Source organism: Hypanus sabinus, chromosome 15 (genome assembly GCF_030144855.1).
Source record: "Hypanus sabinus isolate sHypSab1 chromosome 15, sHypSab1.hap1, whole genome shotgun sequence".
Taxonomy (NCBI): domain Eukaryota; kingdom Metazoa; phylum Chordata; class Chondrichthyes; order Myliobatiformes; family Dasyatidae; genus Hypanus; species Hypanus sabinus.
The window spans coordinates 57,405,657-57,427,696 of NC_082720.1; the positions used below are offsets into that span (position 1 = coordinate 57,405,657).

Here is a 22,040-nt window from a genome sequence, read left to right on the forward strand (position 1 = left end):
TTAGATTCTTCAGATTTGTCTGTTACACCAAAAGAAAGCGCCAAAGCAGAAAATTGCATTAATTGTTTTTGAAATACAATTTATGTCTCGATTACAGATTAACTTTAACTTAACACAACATATTCTTAACATGCATATTTTGAATAATTATGAAAATATATTACCATTGAGCGTAAGATTCAACCTGAGCAAAGTAACATAGATAATGAATTATTTTGAAAACTAGTTGAATTTTAGAAAAAAAAACATGCAACACGATTGTTGCCACTTTACTATTTTTATGGCTTCGTGATACGTTCTAAAATTCAACCATGAGCAGAAGAGATTCTGCAGATTCTGGAAATTCAGGTCAATACACACAAAATGCTTCAGGAACTCAACAGATCATGAATCGTCTATGGAAATTAATAAACAATCCAGTTTCGGACTTAGACCATCATCAGAAGTGGGAAAAAAGAGAGAGCGATGGGGCGGGGGGGGGGGGGTAGAAAAAAGGTAAAATCAGAAGGTGCACAAGCTAGAAGATGATAGGTGAAGCCAGGTTAACGGGGGAGGAGGATGAAGCAAGAAACTAGGAGGTGATAGATGAAATATCGAAAGGGCTGGAGAAGAATGAATTTGATAGGACAGGGAAGTGCAGCATGAGAGAAAGGGTTGGATCAGCGCACCAGGGTGAGGTGATAAGCAGATAAGCAAAACAATTGAGGGAAGGGGGCCGAATGGGAATTGAGGATGTGGGCTGGGAGGCGGGGGGGGGGGGGGTTGTCAAATTACCGTAAATTGGAGAAACCGATGTTCACGTCATGAAGTTGAAGGCTACTCAGATGGAATATCAGATGCTGCTCATTGAACCTGGGATTGGCTTCACCATAGAGATTGGAATTAAAATGGTTGGTCCTCGGAAAATCTTGCCTTTTTCGGAAAGATTGAAAGTGCTTAACAAAACGATCTCCAAGAGGATCATATGTACCTGCGCTGTATTTAATGCTTTTCCTCCAGCTTCTTCAGACTTTTCCTTTTCATCTATCACCAGACAGAATCGGATTTTATCCTACCTACCCCACTTAACCGCCTTCCCCCTCACTTAGTTTCAACTATCAGCTTCCAGAATGTGCTCATTCCACATCCCCCATCATATTATTCTGATTTTCTTCCCGCTTCCTTTCTAGACCTGATTAAGGGTCTCTGCCCAAAACGTCGACAGTCTGTGTTGCTCCATAGATGCTGCCTGATCTTCTGAGTTCTTCCAGAACATTACATGTTATTCTAGATTTCCAACAGCTGCTGAATCTCTTGTGCTCCCTATTCCCTGGATGAGGCTTTGCTTTCCTGGACTCAGGGGTGTCCTCCTTCTTCAAAAAACGGGGTCTCTATTCCTCCACCATTGGATCTGCCCTCACCTGCACCTTCTCCGTTTCCCGACTTTTCTCCATCTTCCCGCTGCCTTAACAGAGATAGAGTGGCTCCTGTCCTCATTTACCACCGTTTAAGCCTCTCATTTGGCATATCGTTCTCTGGAACGTCCACACTTTGAACGGGACCCTACCACCAAATACTAGATTTCTGTCATTTGCAAACTTTCTTGTGTTTGTGCAAGAAGTAACGCGTATAATTTTATAAATAATTTCCTGCAAAAAATTAATGTTGCACACCGTTAAATACACAAAGCTGGTGATCGATCTTAGTGGAGGCACTGTTGCTTTAAGAGTATTTGCTGTTATTATTGGTCAAGTCCCTAAGTGTCGCTCTCTGCCAATGAGGGGAGAAAATGTGGCTGAGGATTTTGCATCACACCGCTCTCAGCATACACTCTGCAGTGTCGAGGAAAGGGGAAAGGATTCTTTGTTCCATGCGCTGGACTCGGTGAAGGAAGTGCGAATTCTGCGAGATTTATTGTAACAAGAGAGACAAAAGAAATCCTCTCGGATCTTCAGAAGATGTACATCTTTTAATCGCCACAACCAAGGTAACCAACAATTCCATTGCTTGCGGTCTTGCCAAATATCTTATATCCGGCGGCTATTCCTGGCTTCATGTAATTCAAAATGGCTTCACAGCTGAAAAAAGGAGTGTTGCCTGTTTCTATTTTTCACGTGCTACTCTTCCGATTCCCTGATTCAGTACAGGGCAATATTCGCTACTCAATTCCGGAAGAGATGGAACTTGGGGCTTTCGTTGGCAATGTTGCACAAGATCTCAATTTAGAGGTTAAGCAGCTTTCTGAGCGCAGATTTCGAGTTGCATCGGAGAAGCAAAGGGAGTATCTCGCTGTAAACTTAAAAACTGGAACGATATTTATAAAAGAAAGAATAGACAGAGAACAACTTTGCGGTCAAATTTTTAATTGCATGCTGATGTTAGAGGCTGTAGTTGAGAATCCACTTAAGGTATTTCAAATTGAAGTTGATATTCTCGATATTAATGACAATGCGCCCAGATTTAAGAGAACGGAGATTAGCAAAGAAATATCTGAAATGACGCCCGTCGGAACAGTATTTCCACTCCCGAGCGCAAAGGACGGGGACATTGGAAGCAACAGTATTCATTCCTATCAGCTGAGCCCAAGCGAGTATTTTTCGTTGAATTTATTATCAGACGGCGAGCAGATTGGCATGCCAGAATTGGTTCTCCAGCGCTCCCTAGACCGAGAGCAGCAGGCAGTACATCTACTAACCCTGACGGCATTTGATGGAGGAACCCCAGAAAAAGTCGGAACAGCCCAAGTCGTCGTTCATGTGCTCGACGCCAACGACAACGCACCGATCTGCGGACAGAGCCTCTATCAAGTTACAATCCCGGAAAATGTGCCTAAAGATTATTTGATAGTGAAGGTAACAGCCAATGATTTGGATGAAGGACTAAATGGTGAGATAACTTATTCCTTCAGCGATCACACTTCTGATGAAGTTCGTGAGTTATTTGCGTTGGATGCAGCAAGCGGCGAAATCAAGGTTAAGGGTGTTGTGGACTTCGAAGAAGCAAATAACTACCAGATTTTGGTGCAAGCTGCAGACAGCGGTGCACAACGAAACTCAGTATACTGTAAGGTTTTGTTAAATATTACGGATGTTAACGATAACTGGCCTGAAATCATTACAACTTCCGCTTTCAACGCAATACCAGAAAATGTTGCTGCGGACACAGCAGTGTCTGTTATAAGAGTCACGGACCGAGATTACAAAAATTCACCTAACGTTTCCTGCAGTATACCTCGAAGTATCCCCTTCAATCTTAATTCTTCATTCAACAACTACTACACGCTAATTACTCGGGTAACATAGATCGTGAAAAAGTGCCGGAATATAATATTACGATTACGTGCACAGACAATGGCTCACCCCCTCTTACTACCAAGAAAATAATTCGAGTTCAAGTCGCAGATATCAATGACAATGCCCCACGATTTACGCAATCTTCTTACACGGTGTACGTAGTAGAAAATTAATGTTATTGGTTCTTCGATTGGATCAGTGTCAGCTAGTGACCCAGATTCTAATCAGAGTGCCCAATTGTCTTACTTTATTTTGGATAGCCTGATAAACAGCTGGCCTTCAGACACTTTTGTCTCAGTAAGTTCGACCAGTGGAGTGCTGTTTGCTCGCAAGTCGTTTGATTATGAAGAAGTTAAAACCTTTTCATTCCATGTGCAAGTAAAGGATGCAGGAGCCCCCCCCGCTCAGCAGTAACGTCGCCGTGAAGGTAGTCATCATAGATCAGAACGATAATGCTCCTGTGATCTTGTCGCCTTCATCTTCATCTGCAATTGATGAACTGATACCACAATCTGCAGAGTCTGGCTACTTGGTTTCAAAGTTATCGCCACAGATGCCGATTCTGGCCAAAGCGCCAGACTCTCCTATAAACTGCGTCAGCCAACGGATGAAAGTTTGTTTACCGTATCTTCAGAAACGGGCGAAGTTTGGACAATTCGCAGATTTGACCATAATGATCCACTCAGGCAGAAGATTGTAATTTTGGTGACGGACAATGGAACCCCATCCCTTTCAAGTACAGTCACGATTAATGTATCGGTGCAGGGCGATTTAGCAGAAAGTTCATCCAAAGCAGGTTTGATTGGCAGAACTGGACCTTGGAAATCTGATTTGAAACTTTATCTGATTATTTTGTTCAGCACGACGTCATTTATTTTACTTGTAGCTATTGTATTCCTCAGCATTAAAGCATACAGGAGCGGATATTATGCCAACAGGTATTGCTGTTTTGGGGGCACATCATACCTTCCGCGGAGAAATTCGCCCTATGGAATTCAAAAGGCCAGTGTGACTCTTCAAATACCGTCTAATTATCGGAGGCACGTGGTGGTGACAGACTCCCAAAGGAAATTATTGATGAGGTAACACCAGATGAAACGTTCAGTGATCTTATGCGTCTGAAAATATATGAGGGTTTGGCTGCATCCACGATTAATAAGAAGAATGGAACAAGTGCACCTGCAGATCACAGAAAGACCACATACTCTTCGTACGGGGATACACCAGGATTTTACAAGGTGAGAGTAATTTTCCTCAAATCCCTGGAAATATGAATGTAGGATATAGCTAATGAGTGAGATTTGGTGGTAAAGTGAATTCGGAAAGATTCATTATTGCTTTAGTGAATAAACATCTTATTTCTAGCCCATGCCCTGTACAGTCTTATTCAAAATATAAAGAATTGTTTACAAAACATACATTAGACACCATCACCTTTAAAGTAGCGAACAACCGAGGAATTGATAGCAAAGGCAGGGAAATACCCTTAGTGGTATTTCTTATAAATTCTACAATAATTCCGTTTCAATAAAATTTGCTCTTCATTGAGCTAAAATTTGCTCATAACTTTAAACGATAAGTGAATTTGAGACTGAAAATCATATATTCAGTATATTGGGCCAACGAATAACATGAATTTAGTTTGAAACTGTTTTATTTTCTGAAAACCCATTTAAGTTTGTAGCAATAATGAGGGAAAGAGTACTGAGTTCAAAAGAACTGTACGCATAGAATTGTCTCCAAGTAGGTAAAATCGAAATACCAGCAAGAAGAAGCAGCATAGTACTTCGCATCGTCTCCTTTATTCAAGTAATGAAGCTGACCTGGCGCAATAATTGCTGCTGCTTCGTCAGAGCAGCAGGAATGCGAGCTCGGTGCTGACCTGTCGAATGTGTGTTCCCGTAGATATCTGCCGGTTCCCCTACTTTATTTCTACTGCGTACAGGTGGTTCTCATGGCTTCATTTTAATAATAGTTTAGCATAGCTAAATGGGAAGAACAGTCAGAAGCGAGATGATGGACATGCAAAGGGAGTATAGACTGAGTAAGAGGTGGAAATGGCGTTGGAAGTGACGTGTTGCTGGGAGCCGGCAGTCCCCAATAGAATAGCTTCGTTTAGTATCAAACTAAACAAGAAGTCCGCGCCTTTCCATCATTTTTTCCATAACCTGTAGTCCAAAATTGTTTACCTGAGCTGTGATGATCCTAAACAAATAGCTTTTCACAGTTGTCCCTAAGTCAGAAATCCGTGGCTTCCGCGAGAGTTCTTGCTACCTGTCATTGTAAAGCCAAGCTGTTTGGTTCCAGATTTCTATTGAAGTATTCTCTCAGCGTGTCAGCTGGCGAATAGTCTTAGAATGTTACATTTTTTTTCCAATAATATCACTCCTGATGAACGAATGTAAACTAAACATGGTAAACCCTAAAAGAAATAGTGGCGTGGGTGTGGACTCGGAGAAAGGAGAAAATGTATGAGCATGGGCATTGAACTAACTGATACAGATATAAGATGAAAACATGCAGAAAATTATGCCTGAACATTGAACTTTGACGTATGCCGCATTTTACCCAGACCGTGATGGCAAGCCATGGTAAGTATTGCTAAAATTTAGACTTTGACCGTGTGCTCAACATCACATTTTCCAATGCTGAAATTATACATCAAGACGCAAACACCAGCAGGGAGTTATTATTATAATTTAGAACATCTAGATATGTGTAGTTCAACAGAAACAACCAGAAAAAGTACTACAAATCAAAGAGTGATATCTCAGGACTTAGTACACATTAAGCTAATGAAATATGTTGGTGATATGCCATCTCGAAGTAGCATTTGTCCCGAATTTAAAAAGGCATAAAATGTTGAAAGCAGCTCAAATAACTTTGTGAGGTAGTAATATGGAAAGGGCAGGCAATCTTAAAAAAAAAGATACATTCTAGATTGTCGATGCGAGTGGCGATTTGAATCAAACGCAATGAATTCTGGAGGATATTGAAAGATTTTATGAGGATACAAAGCAATAAATCAAGTTTATTGTCACTCAACCGTTTACATGTATATCGTCAAATGAAACAACGGTCTTATGCACAAAGGTACATAACGTAATACAAATAACCCAAACAGAACACGTAAAGTATTGTTCCAAGAAAGAAATTACAGAAAGTAAAATATATTCCAGAAGAATGACAGATGTTGAAGAACCTTGAATAAAGAGTCTCTGCTTAAAACAAATGGGAGGCTGAGCTAAGAACGATTGAGAAAATAGTTTTATCTCTCTCTCTCTCTCCTCTCTCTCTCTCTCTCTCTCTCCTCTCTCTCTCTCTCTCTCTCCTCTCTCTCTCTCTCTCTCTCTCTCTCTCTCTCTCTCTCTCTGTCTCTCTCTCTCTCTCTCTCTCTCTCTCTCTCTCTCTCCTCCTCTCTCTCTCCTCTCTCTCTCCTCTCTCTCTCCTCTCTCTCTCATCTCTCTCTCTCTCTCTCTCTCTGTCTCTCTCTCTCCTCTCTCTCTCTCTCTCTCTCTCTCTCTCCCTCTCTCTCTCTCTCTCTCTCTCTCTCTCTCTCTCTCTCTCTCTCCCTCTCTCCTCTCTCACCCCCCCATCACCACCCACCAGAAAGTGAATATCTACATATCTTCAAAGAGCTGTCAATATCATAAATTATATATTTTCAGGCGAGGTATATAATTTCTTGTAACGCAAGATATTGAACAGTACCCTGTGGGTAGGCAAAAATATACAGCTGGTATGATGATAAGATTGTGATTCATCTAAATCTGTGATCTGCGGATAATTCTGTAAAACTGCAGTGGTGCTTTTTTTATAATGCTTGTCGTGTTATTACATTCTTGCTATACTTTCCTGTTAGAAATTATTTCAGCTTGAGAGGTTAAATATTGACTTACGTGTATAAATAACCTACATTTCCCGAATTAATTTATTTAAATTGGTATATAGAACTAATGATTAGATTAAATTTTTTGGACAATTATATAAGCAGTTTTAAATTTTCGTATACTGTAAACGTTCTAATCTTTCGTTTTAAATAAATCAAAGGCAAGCCCCCCTAGCTATAAAGGAGCAGAAAGTTGTTGAAGTCCACAGACCAATAAATGGGGATGAAACAAGCCGTAAGAGTTTGAAGAAAGCACAGAGAATACGGGTCTTAAGCACGCGTAGCTTGGTGCTGAAATAGTTCTCCGGGATGGTTGCCTGAAGTGAACTGTTTCATTTCTGAGGAGAGATTGAAGAGGCTGGGTTATTTGCTTTGAAAGAGAGTATGCTGAAAGAGGACATTAGAAAGGGACACACCATAATAATATAGATGGGCAAGGTAGATAGTTAGAAAACGTTAACCACAGCAGAGGTATCTTAAGCAATAGGCCTGGATTTAAGTAAAGGTTAAAAGGCTTGAAAGAAATATGAGGACGATTTTGATTTAGCCTACACGGACTTAGCTGCACAAAATTGGTGGAGCTGTCTTCGTTTCTGATGACACAAACATGGGCAACGATGTGGACAATGTAGGGGGCTTTCAATGATGCAGCTGACAGCCGCTAAGCCAATTATCTGCGCTCTACTCATCACTGTTACATTGAACTCCAGTTAAAATCCATGTTAATTCCTCCCCCCATTCACGTACTAAACTACTCGGCCTTCTCTATCACCATGACGTAGCCCAATAAAAACAGAAGAATAACACTTTATATTCCGCTCGGGTGATATTAAACCCAATTCCATCAACACCGAGTTTTCCAAATATGGTAACCCGCCTTTACGATGTTCTTTACAGTCGCCCGCCCCATTTACCCGCACTCATTCGCCGTCCGAATTTGCTCAAGCTCTACTATTTTTGTCCCTCCGCCCACCCCACCATCACCTATCTTCGTCCCCTCCAAGTCCTGGATCACTCACGGGTCACCCACAGGATTTTTTTTTAGTTATCATTACCATTCCCTGCTATCCCAATAGTCCCATCACCACCTTGTAGACGTAACACTTGCCTGAAGAATCTCCAGCATATTTTTTCAATTTCTGAAGGACATTTAGCACCTAACACTGGACCATATGTGCTTATAATTTCAGGATCATCTCCATGTCCGTCGAAATATATTCAAAATCAAATTTCTTCTTAGTCCTGTATTCTCTTTCATTTAAATATAGAAAGCCTACAGCACAATGCAGGCAATTCGGCCCACAATGCTGTGCCGAATATGTCCTTACTATAGAAATTACCTAGGGTTACCCATAGCCCTCTATTCTTCTAAGCTCGATATACTTTTCAGAAGTCTCTTAAAAGACCCTATCCTATTTGCCTCCACCAGGCTGCCGGCAGCCCATTCCACACACTCACCAGTCTCTGAGGAAATAACTTTCCCCTGACATCTCCTCACTACCTACTCCCCAGCACCTTTAATCTGTGTCCTCTTACAATAGCCATTTCAGCCCTGGGAAAAAGGCCTCTGACAACCCACACGATAAACGCCTCTCATTATCTTTTACACCTCTATCAGGTCACCTCACATCCTCCTTAGCTCCAAGGAGAAAAGGCCGAGTTCACTTAAACTATTCTCATAACGCATGCTCCCCAATCCAGGCAACATCCTTGTAAATCTCCTCTGCACCCTTTCTGTGGTTTCCACATCATTCTTGTAGTGAGCCGAACAGAAATGAGCACAGTACTACGAGTGGGGTCTGACCAGAGTCCGGTATAGATGTAACATTACCTCTCGGCTCAATCCCACAATTGATGAAGGCCAATGCACCGTACGCCTTCTGAACCACGGAGTCAACCTGCATAGCAGCTTTAAGTGTCCTATGGACTCAGACCCCAAGATCCCTCTGATCCTCCACACTGCCAAGATTCATACAGTTAATACTATAATCTGCCATCATATTTGACCTACCAAAGTGAACCATCTCACACTTATCTCGGTTAAACTCCATCTGCCACTTCTCAGACCAGTATTCTGCGAGGAGATTGGTCACCAGTCGTGTGCATCAGGGATCTGTTCCGGGACCCTTACTTTTCGTGAATTTATAAATGACCTGGATAAGGAAGTGGAAGGATAGGTTCGGAGGTTTGCTGATGACACAAAGGTTAGAGGTGTTATACATAGTGTGGAGGGCTGTCAGAGGTTACAGCGGGACACTGATGGAATGCAAAACTGGGCTGAGAAGTGGCAGATGGAGTTCAACCCAGGTAAGTGTGAAGTGGTTCATTTTGGTATATCAAATATGATGGCAGAATATAGTATTAATGGTAAGACTCTTCGCAGTGTGGAGGATCAGAGGGATCTTGGGGTCTGAGTTCATAGAACGCTAAAAGCAGGTGCGCAGGTTAACTCTGTTGTTAAGAAGGAGTACGGTGTATTGGCCTTTATCAATCGTGGAATTGAATTTAGGAGCCGACAGGTAATGCTGCATTTATATAGACCCTGGTCAGACCCCACTTGGCGTAAGGTGCTCAGCTTTGATCGCCTGACTACAGGAAGGATGCAGCAACCTTAGAAAGGGCGCAGAGAAGATTTACAAGACTGTTACCTGGATCGGGGAGCATGCCTTATGAGAATAGGTTGAGTGAACCCAGCCTTTACTCCTTTGAACGACGGAGGATGAGAGATGACCTGATAGAGGTGTATAAGATGATGAGAGGCATTGATCGTGTCGATAGTCAGAGGCTTTTTCCCAGAGCTAAAATGGTTGCCACAAGAGCACACAGGTTTAAGGTGCTGGGGAGAGAGTATAGAGGAGATGTCAGGAGTAAGTTTTTTACTCAGAGTTGTGAGTGCGTGGAATGTGCTGCCAGGAATGGTGGTGGAGGCGGATCCGATAGGGTATTTAAGAAACTTTTAGATAGGATCATGAAGCTTCCAAAAATGGAGGACTATAGGAAAGCCTAATAATTTCTAAGGTAGGGACATGTTCAGCACAACTTTCTGGACCTAAGTGCCTCTATTGTGCTGTAGGTTTTATATGTTTCTATTAAGTTCCTCCGCTATCCCCTCTGCTTCCATGCCTACTTTTCCACTGTCAAACTTGATTGGTCCTATTTTCTCAAATCTTATCCTCTTGCTCTTCAAATAATTGTAGTATGCCTTGGGGTTTTCCTTAATCCTGTCTGCTCAAGGCTTTCTCATGGCCGCTTCTGGCTCTTCTAATTTCATTCTTAAATTCCTTCCTGATAGCCTTATAATCTTCATTACCTAGTTTTTTGACCCTTTCTTTTCTTCTCGACTAGATTTAGAACAGCCTTTGTACACCACGATTCCTGTACCCTACCATCCTTGCCCTGTCTAATTGAGACGTATCCATGCAGGACTCCACGCAAAAATCCTCTGAACATTTTCCACATTTCTGCCGTACATTTCCTTGAGAAAATCTGTTCACAATTTATGCTTCCAAGTTCCCGCCTGATAGCCTCACATATACCCTTACGCTTTCCAACTTGTCTGTTTCTATCCCTCTCCAATGCTATGTTAAAACAGATAGAATTGTGATCATTATCTACAAAATGTTCTCCCAGTGAGAGACCTGACTGCTGACCAGTTTCATTTCCCAATACCAGATCAAGTGCAGCCTCTCCTCTTGTAGGTTTATCTATATATTGTCTCAGGAATCCTTCCTGAACACACTTAACAAACTCCACCCCATCTAAGCAATTTGCTCTAGGAAGATACCAATCAATATTTGGGAAATTAAAATCTCCCACTACGCCCTGTTATTATTACACGTTTCCAGAATCTGTCTCCCTATCTGCCCCTCGATGTCCCTGTTACTATTGGGCGATCCATGAAATACCCCAGCAGAGTTATTGACCCCTTCCTGTTCCTAACATCCACACACGAGGACTCCGTAGACAATCCCTCAATGACATCCTCCTTTATCTGCAGTCGTGAAGCTATCTCTGATCAATAGTGCCATGCATCCACGACTTTTGCCTTTCCCCCTTCTTTTTTTTCTGAACCATCTATAGCCTGGCATTCTAAGCAACCATTCCTGCCCCTGAACCATCCAAGTCTCTGTAGTAGCCACAGCATCACTGCTCCAAGTACTGATCCACGCTCTAAACTCATCTGCTTTGTTCATAATAGTTCTTGCATTACCTGGTCTGAGCGCGTCCCTTCTCTATCACCTGCCTATCCTCCCTCTCGCACTGTCTACAAGCTTTCTCTATTTGTGAGTCAACTGCCTCTTCCTCTGTCTCTTCAGTTCAGTTCCCAACCCCAGCAATTGCAATTTAAAGTCTCCCCAATAGCTATAGAAAACCTCCCCGCACCCCTTCCCGCTCGGATTCAAGTGCAACCCATCCTTTTTGTACAGGTCACAGCTGCCCCAAAAGAGGTTCCAATGCTCCAGAAATCTGAGTCCCTGCACCCTGCTCCCACGCATTTATCCTCCATCTCATTCTACTCCTATACTCAATATCATGTGGCACAGGCAGTAATCTGGAGATTACAACCTTTGAGGTCCTGCTTCCCAACTTCCTTCCCAACTGACTGCAGTCTGTTTTCAGGACCTCCTCCCTTTTCCTTCAGGATATCGTGGACGCGATCAGAAACATCCTAGACCCAGGCACCTGGGAGGCAAACTACAATCCTTGTTTCTTTCCTGCGTCCACAGGATCGCCTGTCTAACCCCTTAACTATAGATATCCCTATCACTGCTGCCATCCTCTTCCTTTCCCTACCCTTCAGAGCCACAGGGCCAGACTGTGCCAGAGGCGCGGCTACTGTTGCTGCCCCCAGGTAGGCCGCCCCCCCCCAACAGTTTTCAAACATGAATACTTATTGTTAAGTGGGACAGCCACAGGGGTACTCTGACAGACCCTGTTGCATCTGACTCTTGCCCTTCCTTCTCTTGATTGTTACCCATTTAAAGAGTGTCTCAAAGATAAATTAACAGCAGACAAAATAATTAACTGATATCCTTATCAATGAGTATCAAGTTGAGATAAAATTAATCGGATGCATATCTTCAGTGCAGTGTCCTTGATAGCACAATGGCATTCGAATTAATTTACTCTGCAAGATCGAAAAGCTTGTTCTGAGGATTTTGAATGTGTTTCTGTTTTACATAAAAACTTAAGCATGTGCTTTTACATGCATATCGAATTCTATTTAGTATATTGTAGTCAGGTGTTGCATTTAAAAGACTGATTCTGAAAAGAGTCCACTGACCACTCGGGGTGCATCACATAAACAAGGTTGGGAACCCCTGCTTTAGTAGAACTGAAATTTTAATGATTTTCTTCTTAATCAAATGAAACAAATGGAAGTGAAAAATTCAAGATAGGTGAATGTATTTTACGTTCATCACGGGAGGTCGAGGCAAGACCAATTGTTGCTTGCCAACACTAACTTTCCTCAGAAGGAAGTGGTGAACTGTTTTCCTGGATCATTGTAGTGTGTGCAGAAAAAAAGACAGTGCTTATCTGATGACGAAGACATACTGATATTATTCAGCGTGAGCGTGACTGAGGGACTGAGATGTTGCGATCCCAGCCAATTTAATATCAGTAGCGATTCTGTTTTAGGAGGAATTGGTAAAGGGCCCTTGACTAATTTTTGCAGGGGATCGTGTAAATGGCAGATATTGCTGTAATGAAAGTAGTGAACAATTAAGATGGTGTATAATGTTGTAAGCATGAAATCTGATTTGTCCCACAAAAGACTGAGATGTAAACGTGATGTTGAAGCTTCCTAGATGAACTGAAATGTATCTTATGCCATGAAATCCCTAACAACACTGAAGAGAATCGAAATAACTCGGAGGTATTCATCATAGAGTGTACACTCTCTTAACTTTTGGTGCACGGTGTTGTTCTTTTTATTTCAATCATTCCTTGTTTCAGGTAGATAGTGCTTGACGACATAATGATTGCAATGGTTTCGAATGTCCAGAGGGAGATAACTGGTCCTTCTCTCCTCGTTAAAATGCTCATTAGTTGTTTTATGCATTGTCAACTATTAACCCTAAAGTTAATGTTTACCATCAAGTTTACGATGGGATCTATCAGCAATGAGTTGGAAATAATTCTAAATATTTCTGCAAATTTCTGAAAAATATTCCAGTTCAGATATGATGGCGAATGCGAGGGGTGGAATATTTTAGAAAAAGTCTTCCTTCGCTAATATCTTGTTGCTGAAATAGTTGGTGTCAATTAGCCACAGATGTTTTCCTTGGTGGAAGCGTAATGTTCAGGATGTAGAGCATGTTTTCCTTCATTACATTTGGAGTTTCTTTGAACTCCTACAATTGCAATATGTGAGACTTCTGCATGCAGTCATTAAAATGACTATTATGCTTGATCATATGTGCTTATAGAATATAGAACATAGAGGAGAACAGCTCAGGAACAGGCCATTCGGCCAACAGTTTTGTCCAAACCAGCTAAAAATCAATCAATAAATACCCAAACACCGATCTCTCCTAACTGCACAATGTTCACAACGTTCCATCTTCCTTGCATCCATATGCCTTTCCAAAAGTTTCTTAAAAGCCTCCAATGTATTTGCCTCTACCACCATAGCAAGCAGCGCATTCCAAGCATCCACGACTCTCTGAGTAAAAACCTAACTCCTCACATTCCTCTTCAACCTAATCCCTCTCACCTTCAATGCATATTAGATATCTGAACACTGGGAAACGGATGCTCTCTATCTATGCCTCTCGTAATCTTGTAAACCCCCATCAGATCTCCCTCAACCACCGACGCTCCAGGGAAAACAACCCAAGTTTATCCAGCCTCTCCTGATCGCACATGCCTCCTAAACCAGGCAACATCCTGGTAAACCTCTTCTGCATCCTCGCCAAAGCCTTAACATCCTTCTTACGGTGAGCAGACCAGAACTGTACACAATATTCCTGATGTGGCCTAAGCAGAGTTTTATAAATTTGCAATATAACCTCCTGAGTTTTGAACTCAGTGCCTCGCCTAGTAAAAGCAAGCATTCCATTAGCCTTCTTAGCCATCTTTTCGAGTTGTGTAGCCACTTTCAAGGAGGTATGAACTTCGATCCCAAGATCCCTCTGCTCCCCAACAGCTTTAAGAATATTGTCCTTAATAGTGTGCTGTCTCCTTGTATTTGCGCAACCGTGGTGCAACACCTCACATTTATCTAGGTTAAACTCTATTTGCCATTTCCTAGCCCATATCTGCAACTGATCTATGTTGTTCTGTATTCCTTAGCAGTCTTCATCGTTTGGGCTATGGCTGTAATAGCTCTAGCTCTAAAGATCAGGTGCAGAAAATACATTAGAAATTAGATCGGTCAGAGCAATTTGTCTCTTCGCTCTTCGTCGTCTCTGTATTGTCAGTGATCAAAACTAATGTAACTTAGGAGTTACTGACGACGATGTGAGATTTCATCCACAGTTCTGAGCAGGATACAATTCTATTCCGTGAACTGCAATTGTTTTGTTTTTGATTAGATTCGCCAGCGCAACATAGCCAGATGCATGGATTCCCTAAAGTACACGTCCGCATCGCTGCAGTCAATGTGAATTATTGGCATACAACAGTTTCGCTTTTTTATTTTGTTGAATGAAGTGTGTTATATATGCTGAAGGATGGCTCCTGTAATCTTAACGACTTAGTAAGATTAGGTGAATCATTCATTGACAGTTCTGAATGAAAGTACAACGTAAGAACATTGTTAAAAGAGCAGCGCAGGCTATTCGGCTGATACCCATAAGACACAGGAGTCACATAGACCATTCGCTCCATGAATTGTGCTGCTCACCCCCGTTCTCTTACCTAGTTCTTTACTTTTAAACCACTTATCAAAAACCTATCAACCTCTAAGTTAAATACATCCAATAACGATATGACCATAAGTAACAGGAGCAGAAATAGGCTATTTCACCTATCGAGTCTGCTCGACCGATAATAAAGGTTATTATCTATTCGGATTCCGAAAGTACTTCGTCATTCAATTAGCATTCGATTTACTAACATCAGCTCCATTTCCCGTCATTTTTTTTCCTAATTTTCGTCGTGTATTTACTTCAGTTTTGCTCAACTTACTCGCTTTTGGAATTGAGACCCTAAGTACCAGTCTGTGAGTGAATAAACAAATTCGTATAATTTCAGTCAAAGAATCGCGCGCCATGCGTAACTTCATAACCCATGTATTCCAGGTACTTTTGATGTTTCAAAGAGGTCAACTCATAATCTTCTAAACGCCAAAAGAAGATATGCTTATCCTGGTCAAGTTCTGTTCATAAGACAAACGTCTTTCCAAGATCCTTTTAGGCAAATATTTGTTGTGCTTCCACTGGAGCGAATCTCTAACTTTATATACATGATATCAAATTTTGCAGGAAACTCCATATATAGTTTTAGCACAGCTCTGTATAATTGTTGCCAAATCCCCTTGCAACAAAGGACTTGATGCAACTGAACTCGTGTTGTATGTACCCCTAAGCTTCAGTGACTTACTTAAAAAAGACACCAGATTCCTTTGACAATCAATGTTTCCCAGTCTTTTCGCATTTACAATGTGTTGCATTTCTATTTTGCTCTACTGAAGTGAAAGCATTGTATTTCTTTACACTGTATCGAACTGAATTGCTGTTTTCCTCAATCTCAATTTGCATATACCTTCTTGAAACTTATTTGCATATTCCGTTCGAAAGTGATACCAGTCATTAGAAATTATGGAAATGTTATATGTCCGCTTAGCCGAATTGGTAATATGGCGTTAGTCATGCCCCGGGCAATGGTCTCTCCATACCCCCATTAATCATAGTCTATGGAAATGAACAAGATTTATTCCTTTTTGTGTGTGTGTGTGTGTGCTTTGGTTTCCATTTATTAATCTATTTTTGACACACGCTAGAAGCACGCATTAACTCCATACGCTTTCTAACTTCATGTGCAGTAAAAATGCAATGTTCATTGGTTTCCCTCAGCCAGTATACTAGATTCATCCTGAAGGCATTCCAATCGTCAAAAACAAAAGAAACTAGGATAGTCAGGCCTCAGTGTGTAGATTCTTAACCTTTGAGATTTGGTCCCATTCAATGAGGAAGCATTGGCTTCATCTTTGCTGAGGGAAAGGTGTCATAGAGAGTCGCAGCTTTTCATTAGTTGTTTGGACGGTGAGCAACGTGGACGAGAAAGCATCTTTTTAGGTCGGCATGCCATTCTGCCGCTGAGACAAACAGTATACGGTAATTAATCAGATCAGATAACAACGTCCTTGAGGTGAATCATAATCTTCTTTTCCCTCTCCATAGATTACATTACGAAGTAGATCTTTCCCTTCCTCCCTTTCTGCTTTCCACAGGGATCGCTCCCTACGTGACTCCCTTGTCCATTCGCCCCCCCCCCCCATCCCTTCCCACCGATCTTGCTCTGCTCCTGGCACTTATCCTTGTAAGCGGAACAAGTGCTACACAAGCGGAACCTGCCCTTACACGTCCTCGCTCACCATCATTCAGTACCCCAGACAGTCCTTCCAGGTGAGGTGACACAGGTGACACTGGTGTGGTATACTGCGTCCGGTGCTCCCGGGGTGGCCTTTTATATATTGGTGAGACCCAACACAGACTGGGAGACCGTTTCGCTGAACACATACGCTCGGTCCACCAGAGAAAGCAGGATCTCCCAGTGGCCACACATTTTAATTCCACGTCCCATTCCCATTTTGATATGTCCCTCCATAGCCTCCTCTACTGTTAAGATGAAGCCACACTCAGGTTGGAGGAACAACACCTTATATACCGGCTGGGTAGCCTCCAACCTGATGGCCTGAACATTGACTTCTCTAACATCCGTTAAAGCCCCTCCTCCCCTTCTTACCCCATCCCTGATATATTTAGTTTTTTCCCCTTTTTTCTCTCTTTCTGCCCATCAGTCCGCCTGTTCTCCATCTCCCTCTGGTGCTCTCCTCCCCCTTTTTTTCTCCCTAGGCCTCCCGTCCCATGATCTTTTCTCTTCTCCAGTTCTGTATCCCTTTTGCCAATCACCTTTCTGGCTCTCAGCTCCACCCCACCCCCTCCGGTCTTCTCCTATCGCTTCGCATTTTCCCCTACCCCTCCTACTTTCAAATCTCTTACTATCTTTCCTTTCAGTTAGTCCTGACGAAGGGTCTCGGCCCGAAACTTCGACAGTACTTCTCCCTATAGACGCTGCCTGGCCTGCTGTGTTCCACCAGCATTTTGTGTGTGACGCCTAATCGCTGTTTATTTTCAGCCTTTTCTGAGTATGTTTATTGACTTAGGAATATAGAGTCAGATTGTTTTTGTTTAACTTACGACTGAGGTAGAAAGCTGAGGTAGAAAACACTAGTTTAAAGAGGATAGAATGATTTTCGTTCTCAGCTGAAGGAAAGAATCCAAGAACCGGGAAACTGTGCTAAAATTTAACACACAGAAAATTGATCCACGTCAGATAATGCATATTACAGGAAAATGTGTTTGCATTAGAAGACGTTCCTGTGATGTTGTCCAGAAGAGTATATTGAAAGAAAAGTAAAGTTTAATTGCGCTATTTGTGTTGTGGCTTGGGGTAGTATATAGTTACATAAAGACACAAAAGTAATTTCATTACCATTTTAATATTGAAGTTTAAATCAAGGGTATGTTGCTAAAACTAATCCACGTTTGGTTCATTGGTGAGCCAGCAACTGTTGAACCATGATTAATAATAAGTTGATATACCTGTGTCAGGTACAGTGCGTTTATTAAAATTGACCCGTGTTTGTGGTAGGACAATTGCCTTACTGGACAGGTACATTGAAGCAGATGATGCAGGAGTGTCTTCTGGTGGATACAGAGCATAAATCATATTATAGAAACTGGCATTTTTTAAGATAATTGCTCAATATTCGAAATTGTACTTTCACTGAAATATAACCAGCTTCGCTATTTTGGCCTATGAGATTAGAATTCAACTGAAGGAAAACTTTTTACTGATCTACCCGTAACTTTCAGCGCTATCATTATAAACTATCATGGTCCAATCTTTGAATGAACTGCGCTATCAAATTCAAAAATACCTCCAAAATCTACAGACCAAACCTTTTACGTTGCTTCACAAGTTACTAACCTTTCTGGATAGACATATTTATATTAATCCTTTCATCTCTTTTTATCAAAGAAAAAAAACACGTAAGTCTTGACACAGATGGAATGTGTGAATGCAACAACACTGCAATACATAACGTGTAGGATTCTCTGTCATTATCCCATTGGTTCTGCGGAATTGTCAGTAAATCAAAATCTCTGATAAGCAACACACAGCAAAACACGACCAGTTCCAAAACCGTCGAATCTTGTTATCTCGGTTCTATTACAACATTTCCATTTTTATACAGATACGTTAGTAGTTCGGATTGATATCTAAGCTTTCAGTCAAAACCACTGGACAATAATTGTCTTTCTTTTGTTCTTCACCCTTGTTTTAATTCCATTTCTCTGTGAACATAAATAAACGCATACTTTATTCAGAATGATCAAGCAAAATGTTGCCAATATTTTCATGGCAAACGAAGAATACAAAATGAAATATGGTTGTACAACTTTAAATGAAAGCAAATATACTTGCTGTGCTCGTCAGAAGCACTGCTGCTTTAAGTGTGCCTGCTCTTACAATTGGTCGAATCTCTATGTCGCTGTCGACCAATGAGGTGAAGGAATGTTGCTGGTGATCTTCCACCACTCCCCGACAACACAAAGAGCAGCGCAGCTTCAAATACGCGACACAATCGACAGTCGGCGTCCTCGGTTCACATCCGAGGTCTGACACTTCACATCTCGTAATGACGATGACCATAATAAAATTCAATTTACATCCCGTGTTTACCATCGGACAGAATCTGGAAATTCAAGGTAAGGCGCAGTTACATACTTGATGCAGCGGCAGTAAACTTATTGTTTCTCAGAGAAAAGGACAACTGCATTTGCAGAACGATTGCCCAAATGGCCGACTTAGTAAAGTGGCTTAGAATGCAATGGCGTTTTACCTTATTAAGCAGCATTGTTACACTGGATACCGTTTGCGGAGAAATTAATTATTCTATTCCTGAAGAATTAGAGCCAGGTTCTGTTGTTGGAAATATTTCGAAGGATCTGGGGTTAGATATACGCCAGCTAATGGCGCGTAAGTTGCATATTGTATCAAGACGTAAAAAACAGTATCTGGACATCGACTTAAATGCAGGAACTCTGTTCACGAAAGTGAAGGTAGACAGGGAACAGCTTTGTGAACAAAACCACGCGTGCACATTGAATTTGGAAGCTGTGCTGCAAGAACCCCTGCAAATATATTCTGTTGAAATTGAAATTCTCGATATAAACGACAACGTCCCCGTGTTTCAGAAAAACGAGTACTGCTTAGATGTCTCAGAAAAGGCTTCGGCTGGGACTCGCTTCCCACTCCAAAGCGCGCAAGACCTGGATGTCGGTACAAATAGTATTCGCTCATATCAACTGACCCCCAATGAACACTTTGCTTTAATATCGCAACTTGACAACAATCAAAGTGGTATCCTCGAATTAGTACTCCAAAGACCCCTAGACCGAGAACAACGACAGACCTATGAGTTAACAGTGACCGCAGCTGACGGAGGGGAGCCGCAGAAATTTGGTACCAGTAAAATTATAATTCGTGTGATTGATGTGAACGATAACGCGCCGGCTTGCGAACAGAATGTCTATCGTATATCTATCCCTGAAAATATACCCAAGAATACTCTAATTGGGAAAGTTACTGCAATGGATGCGGACGAAGGTTTAAATGGTGAAGTAATTTATTCTTACAGCGATCGCACTTCTGAAAGAATCCGTAGGTTGTTCAGCTTGGACGCGAAAAGCGGAGAAATCCGAGCGACCGGCACAGTGGACTTTGAAGAAACCAACAAATACACGATTCTGGTGCAGGCTATGGACCGGGGATTGCACGCAATGCCAGTAACTTGTCAAGTCGTTTTACAAGTTACTGATGTTAATGATAACTCTCCTGATATTATGATAACTTCATCATCAAGGTCAATACCAGAGGATGCCCCTCCAGGGACTCTTGTTGCCGTTTTAAGAGTTACAGATGCTGATTCAGGAGAAGCCGGAGATGTTAACTGCCACATCGCAGATAATATTCCATTTGTACTTGATTCTTCTTTCAAACATTATTACACCCTCCTCAGTGCTCGCCTTGTTGATCGAGAAAAGGTATCCGAGTACAACATTACAATTACGTGTTCAGATGCCGGCATTCCGCCCCACACTATGAAGGAAACCATTCGAGTTCAAGTGTTAGACGTAAACGACAATGCCCCATTCTTTCTACAAACTTCAGTCAACGTGCATGTTACAGAAAATAACGGTATAGGTACTTCTATTGGCTCTGTATCTGCTTTTGACGCAGATTGTGGTGAAAATGCTTCACTATCCTATTCCATTATAGATGATCTCATTCTTGGCTTCCCAACTATTAACCTTGTCACAATTAATCCAGTTACTGGTGTTATGTTTGCACAGCACTCTTTCGATTATGAGCAGTTCAATAATTTTCGGGTAATTGTACAAGCTGCGGATGGTGGTTCACCCTCGCTAAAGAGCAATACAACTGTAAATGTGCTGGTTAACGACCGGAACGATAATGCTCCCGTGATCATAGCACCCATGTCAACTAAAGGCTCATCAACAAAGGAGACCGTGCCCCAATCTGCCGATCCTGGTTACTTGGTTACTAAGGTGACCGCGACCGACGCCGATTCTGGGCAGAACGCCCTCCTCACTTATCAGCTTCTTCAGCCGACCGATAAAAGCTTGTTCACGATAGCCTCCGACACGGGAGAAATCTGGACAGTTCGCTGTTTTGGGAGTAAGGATTCACTCCAACAGAAACTCATAATCCTGGTTAAGGATGGCGGGGACCCATCGCTTTCAGCCATTGTCGTTGTTCACGTTTCAGTTCTAAAAGATGATAAAGAAACCGCGGACACAATTAGCACAGGGGAGAGTACTGGGTCATCGATAGCCGTTTTAAAACTGCACTTAATCATTGGGTTTGGCATATTATCGTCGGTTCTGTTTATAGCTATTATCTTCCTTGCTCTTAAGATCCACAAATGTCGACATGGAAGTGGGAGGTGGTGTTGTGCGAAGATGCTGTTCGAAACCGAACAGTCCACTACGAGTATTCAAATCCCCACCAATTATCTGGAAGTGTACGAAACCGGAGTTCTTCCTCCATCTTTTTGTTATGACAAATATTCTAAAGCAAATTCAACCATGAGTGATTTTATTATTCCTAAGTCTGCCACACCCAAGATTGATATTAACGATGACTTTGATGTAAGGGAGGGGCAATACATTGCATTGTCCTGTGCGAATAAGAAGAACATAAAATCTTACCAGGTAAGCTATGTTTACATATATGCGCTGGGCTTCGTAAGAAATTACCTACGTTCTTTCCGTATCTAAATTAGGATAGCAAGCAGTCAAATTGAAATGATAGCTCATAAATTAATAAAAATATGTTTGATCTCCAATGTTATTTTTTCGTCCCCAATCATACGTTCCCTTAAATTAATTTTCTTTTTCTGCCAATACCTGCATATACCACGAGGAGCTGACTGACAGCGTCTTATTTTTACTTCCCCAGCAGTACTGGTTAAAGTTCTTTAAAGCCATTCCCGGATAGGAAGTTCCAGTATGAAGGACAGAGGATATATTTCTAAGTTGGAACGCACAAAAGTTTTTAAAAAATTTGCACAAAGTTTCACGGTCAGGGAAAGGGAAAGCCTTATTTATGAAAATGGAAAA

At 41.7% G+C, this 22,040-nt stretch overlaps 1 protein-coding gene and 1 pseudogene across 3 annotated transcripts in view; both read left to right on the plus strand.

Annotated features, from left to right (window-relative positions):
- LOC132405556 (protocadherin beta-16-like) overlaps positions 1 to 22,040 on the plus strand; it is a 49,724-nt gene that overhangs the window by 20,894 nt on the left and 6,790 nt on the right. Inside the window, exon 1 of one of the 3 annotated variants that reach the window (XR_009515915.1) lies at positions 18,981 to 19,103. The exons of 1 other annotated variant lie outside the window; for it this stretch is intronic. Coding sequence is in view for 1 of the 2 variants with exons in the window: in XM_059990455.1 (XP_059846438.1) it covers positions 19,194 to 21,632 (2,439 nt within the window). In the remaining variant the exon portion in view is untranslated. One more of the 3 variants, XM_059990455.1, reaches the window with a different exon arrangement.
- On the plus strand, positions 1,839 to 4,484 carry LOC132405558 (protocadherin alpha-C2-like; annotated as a pseudogene).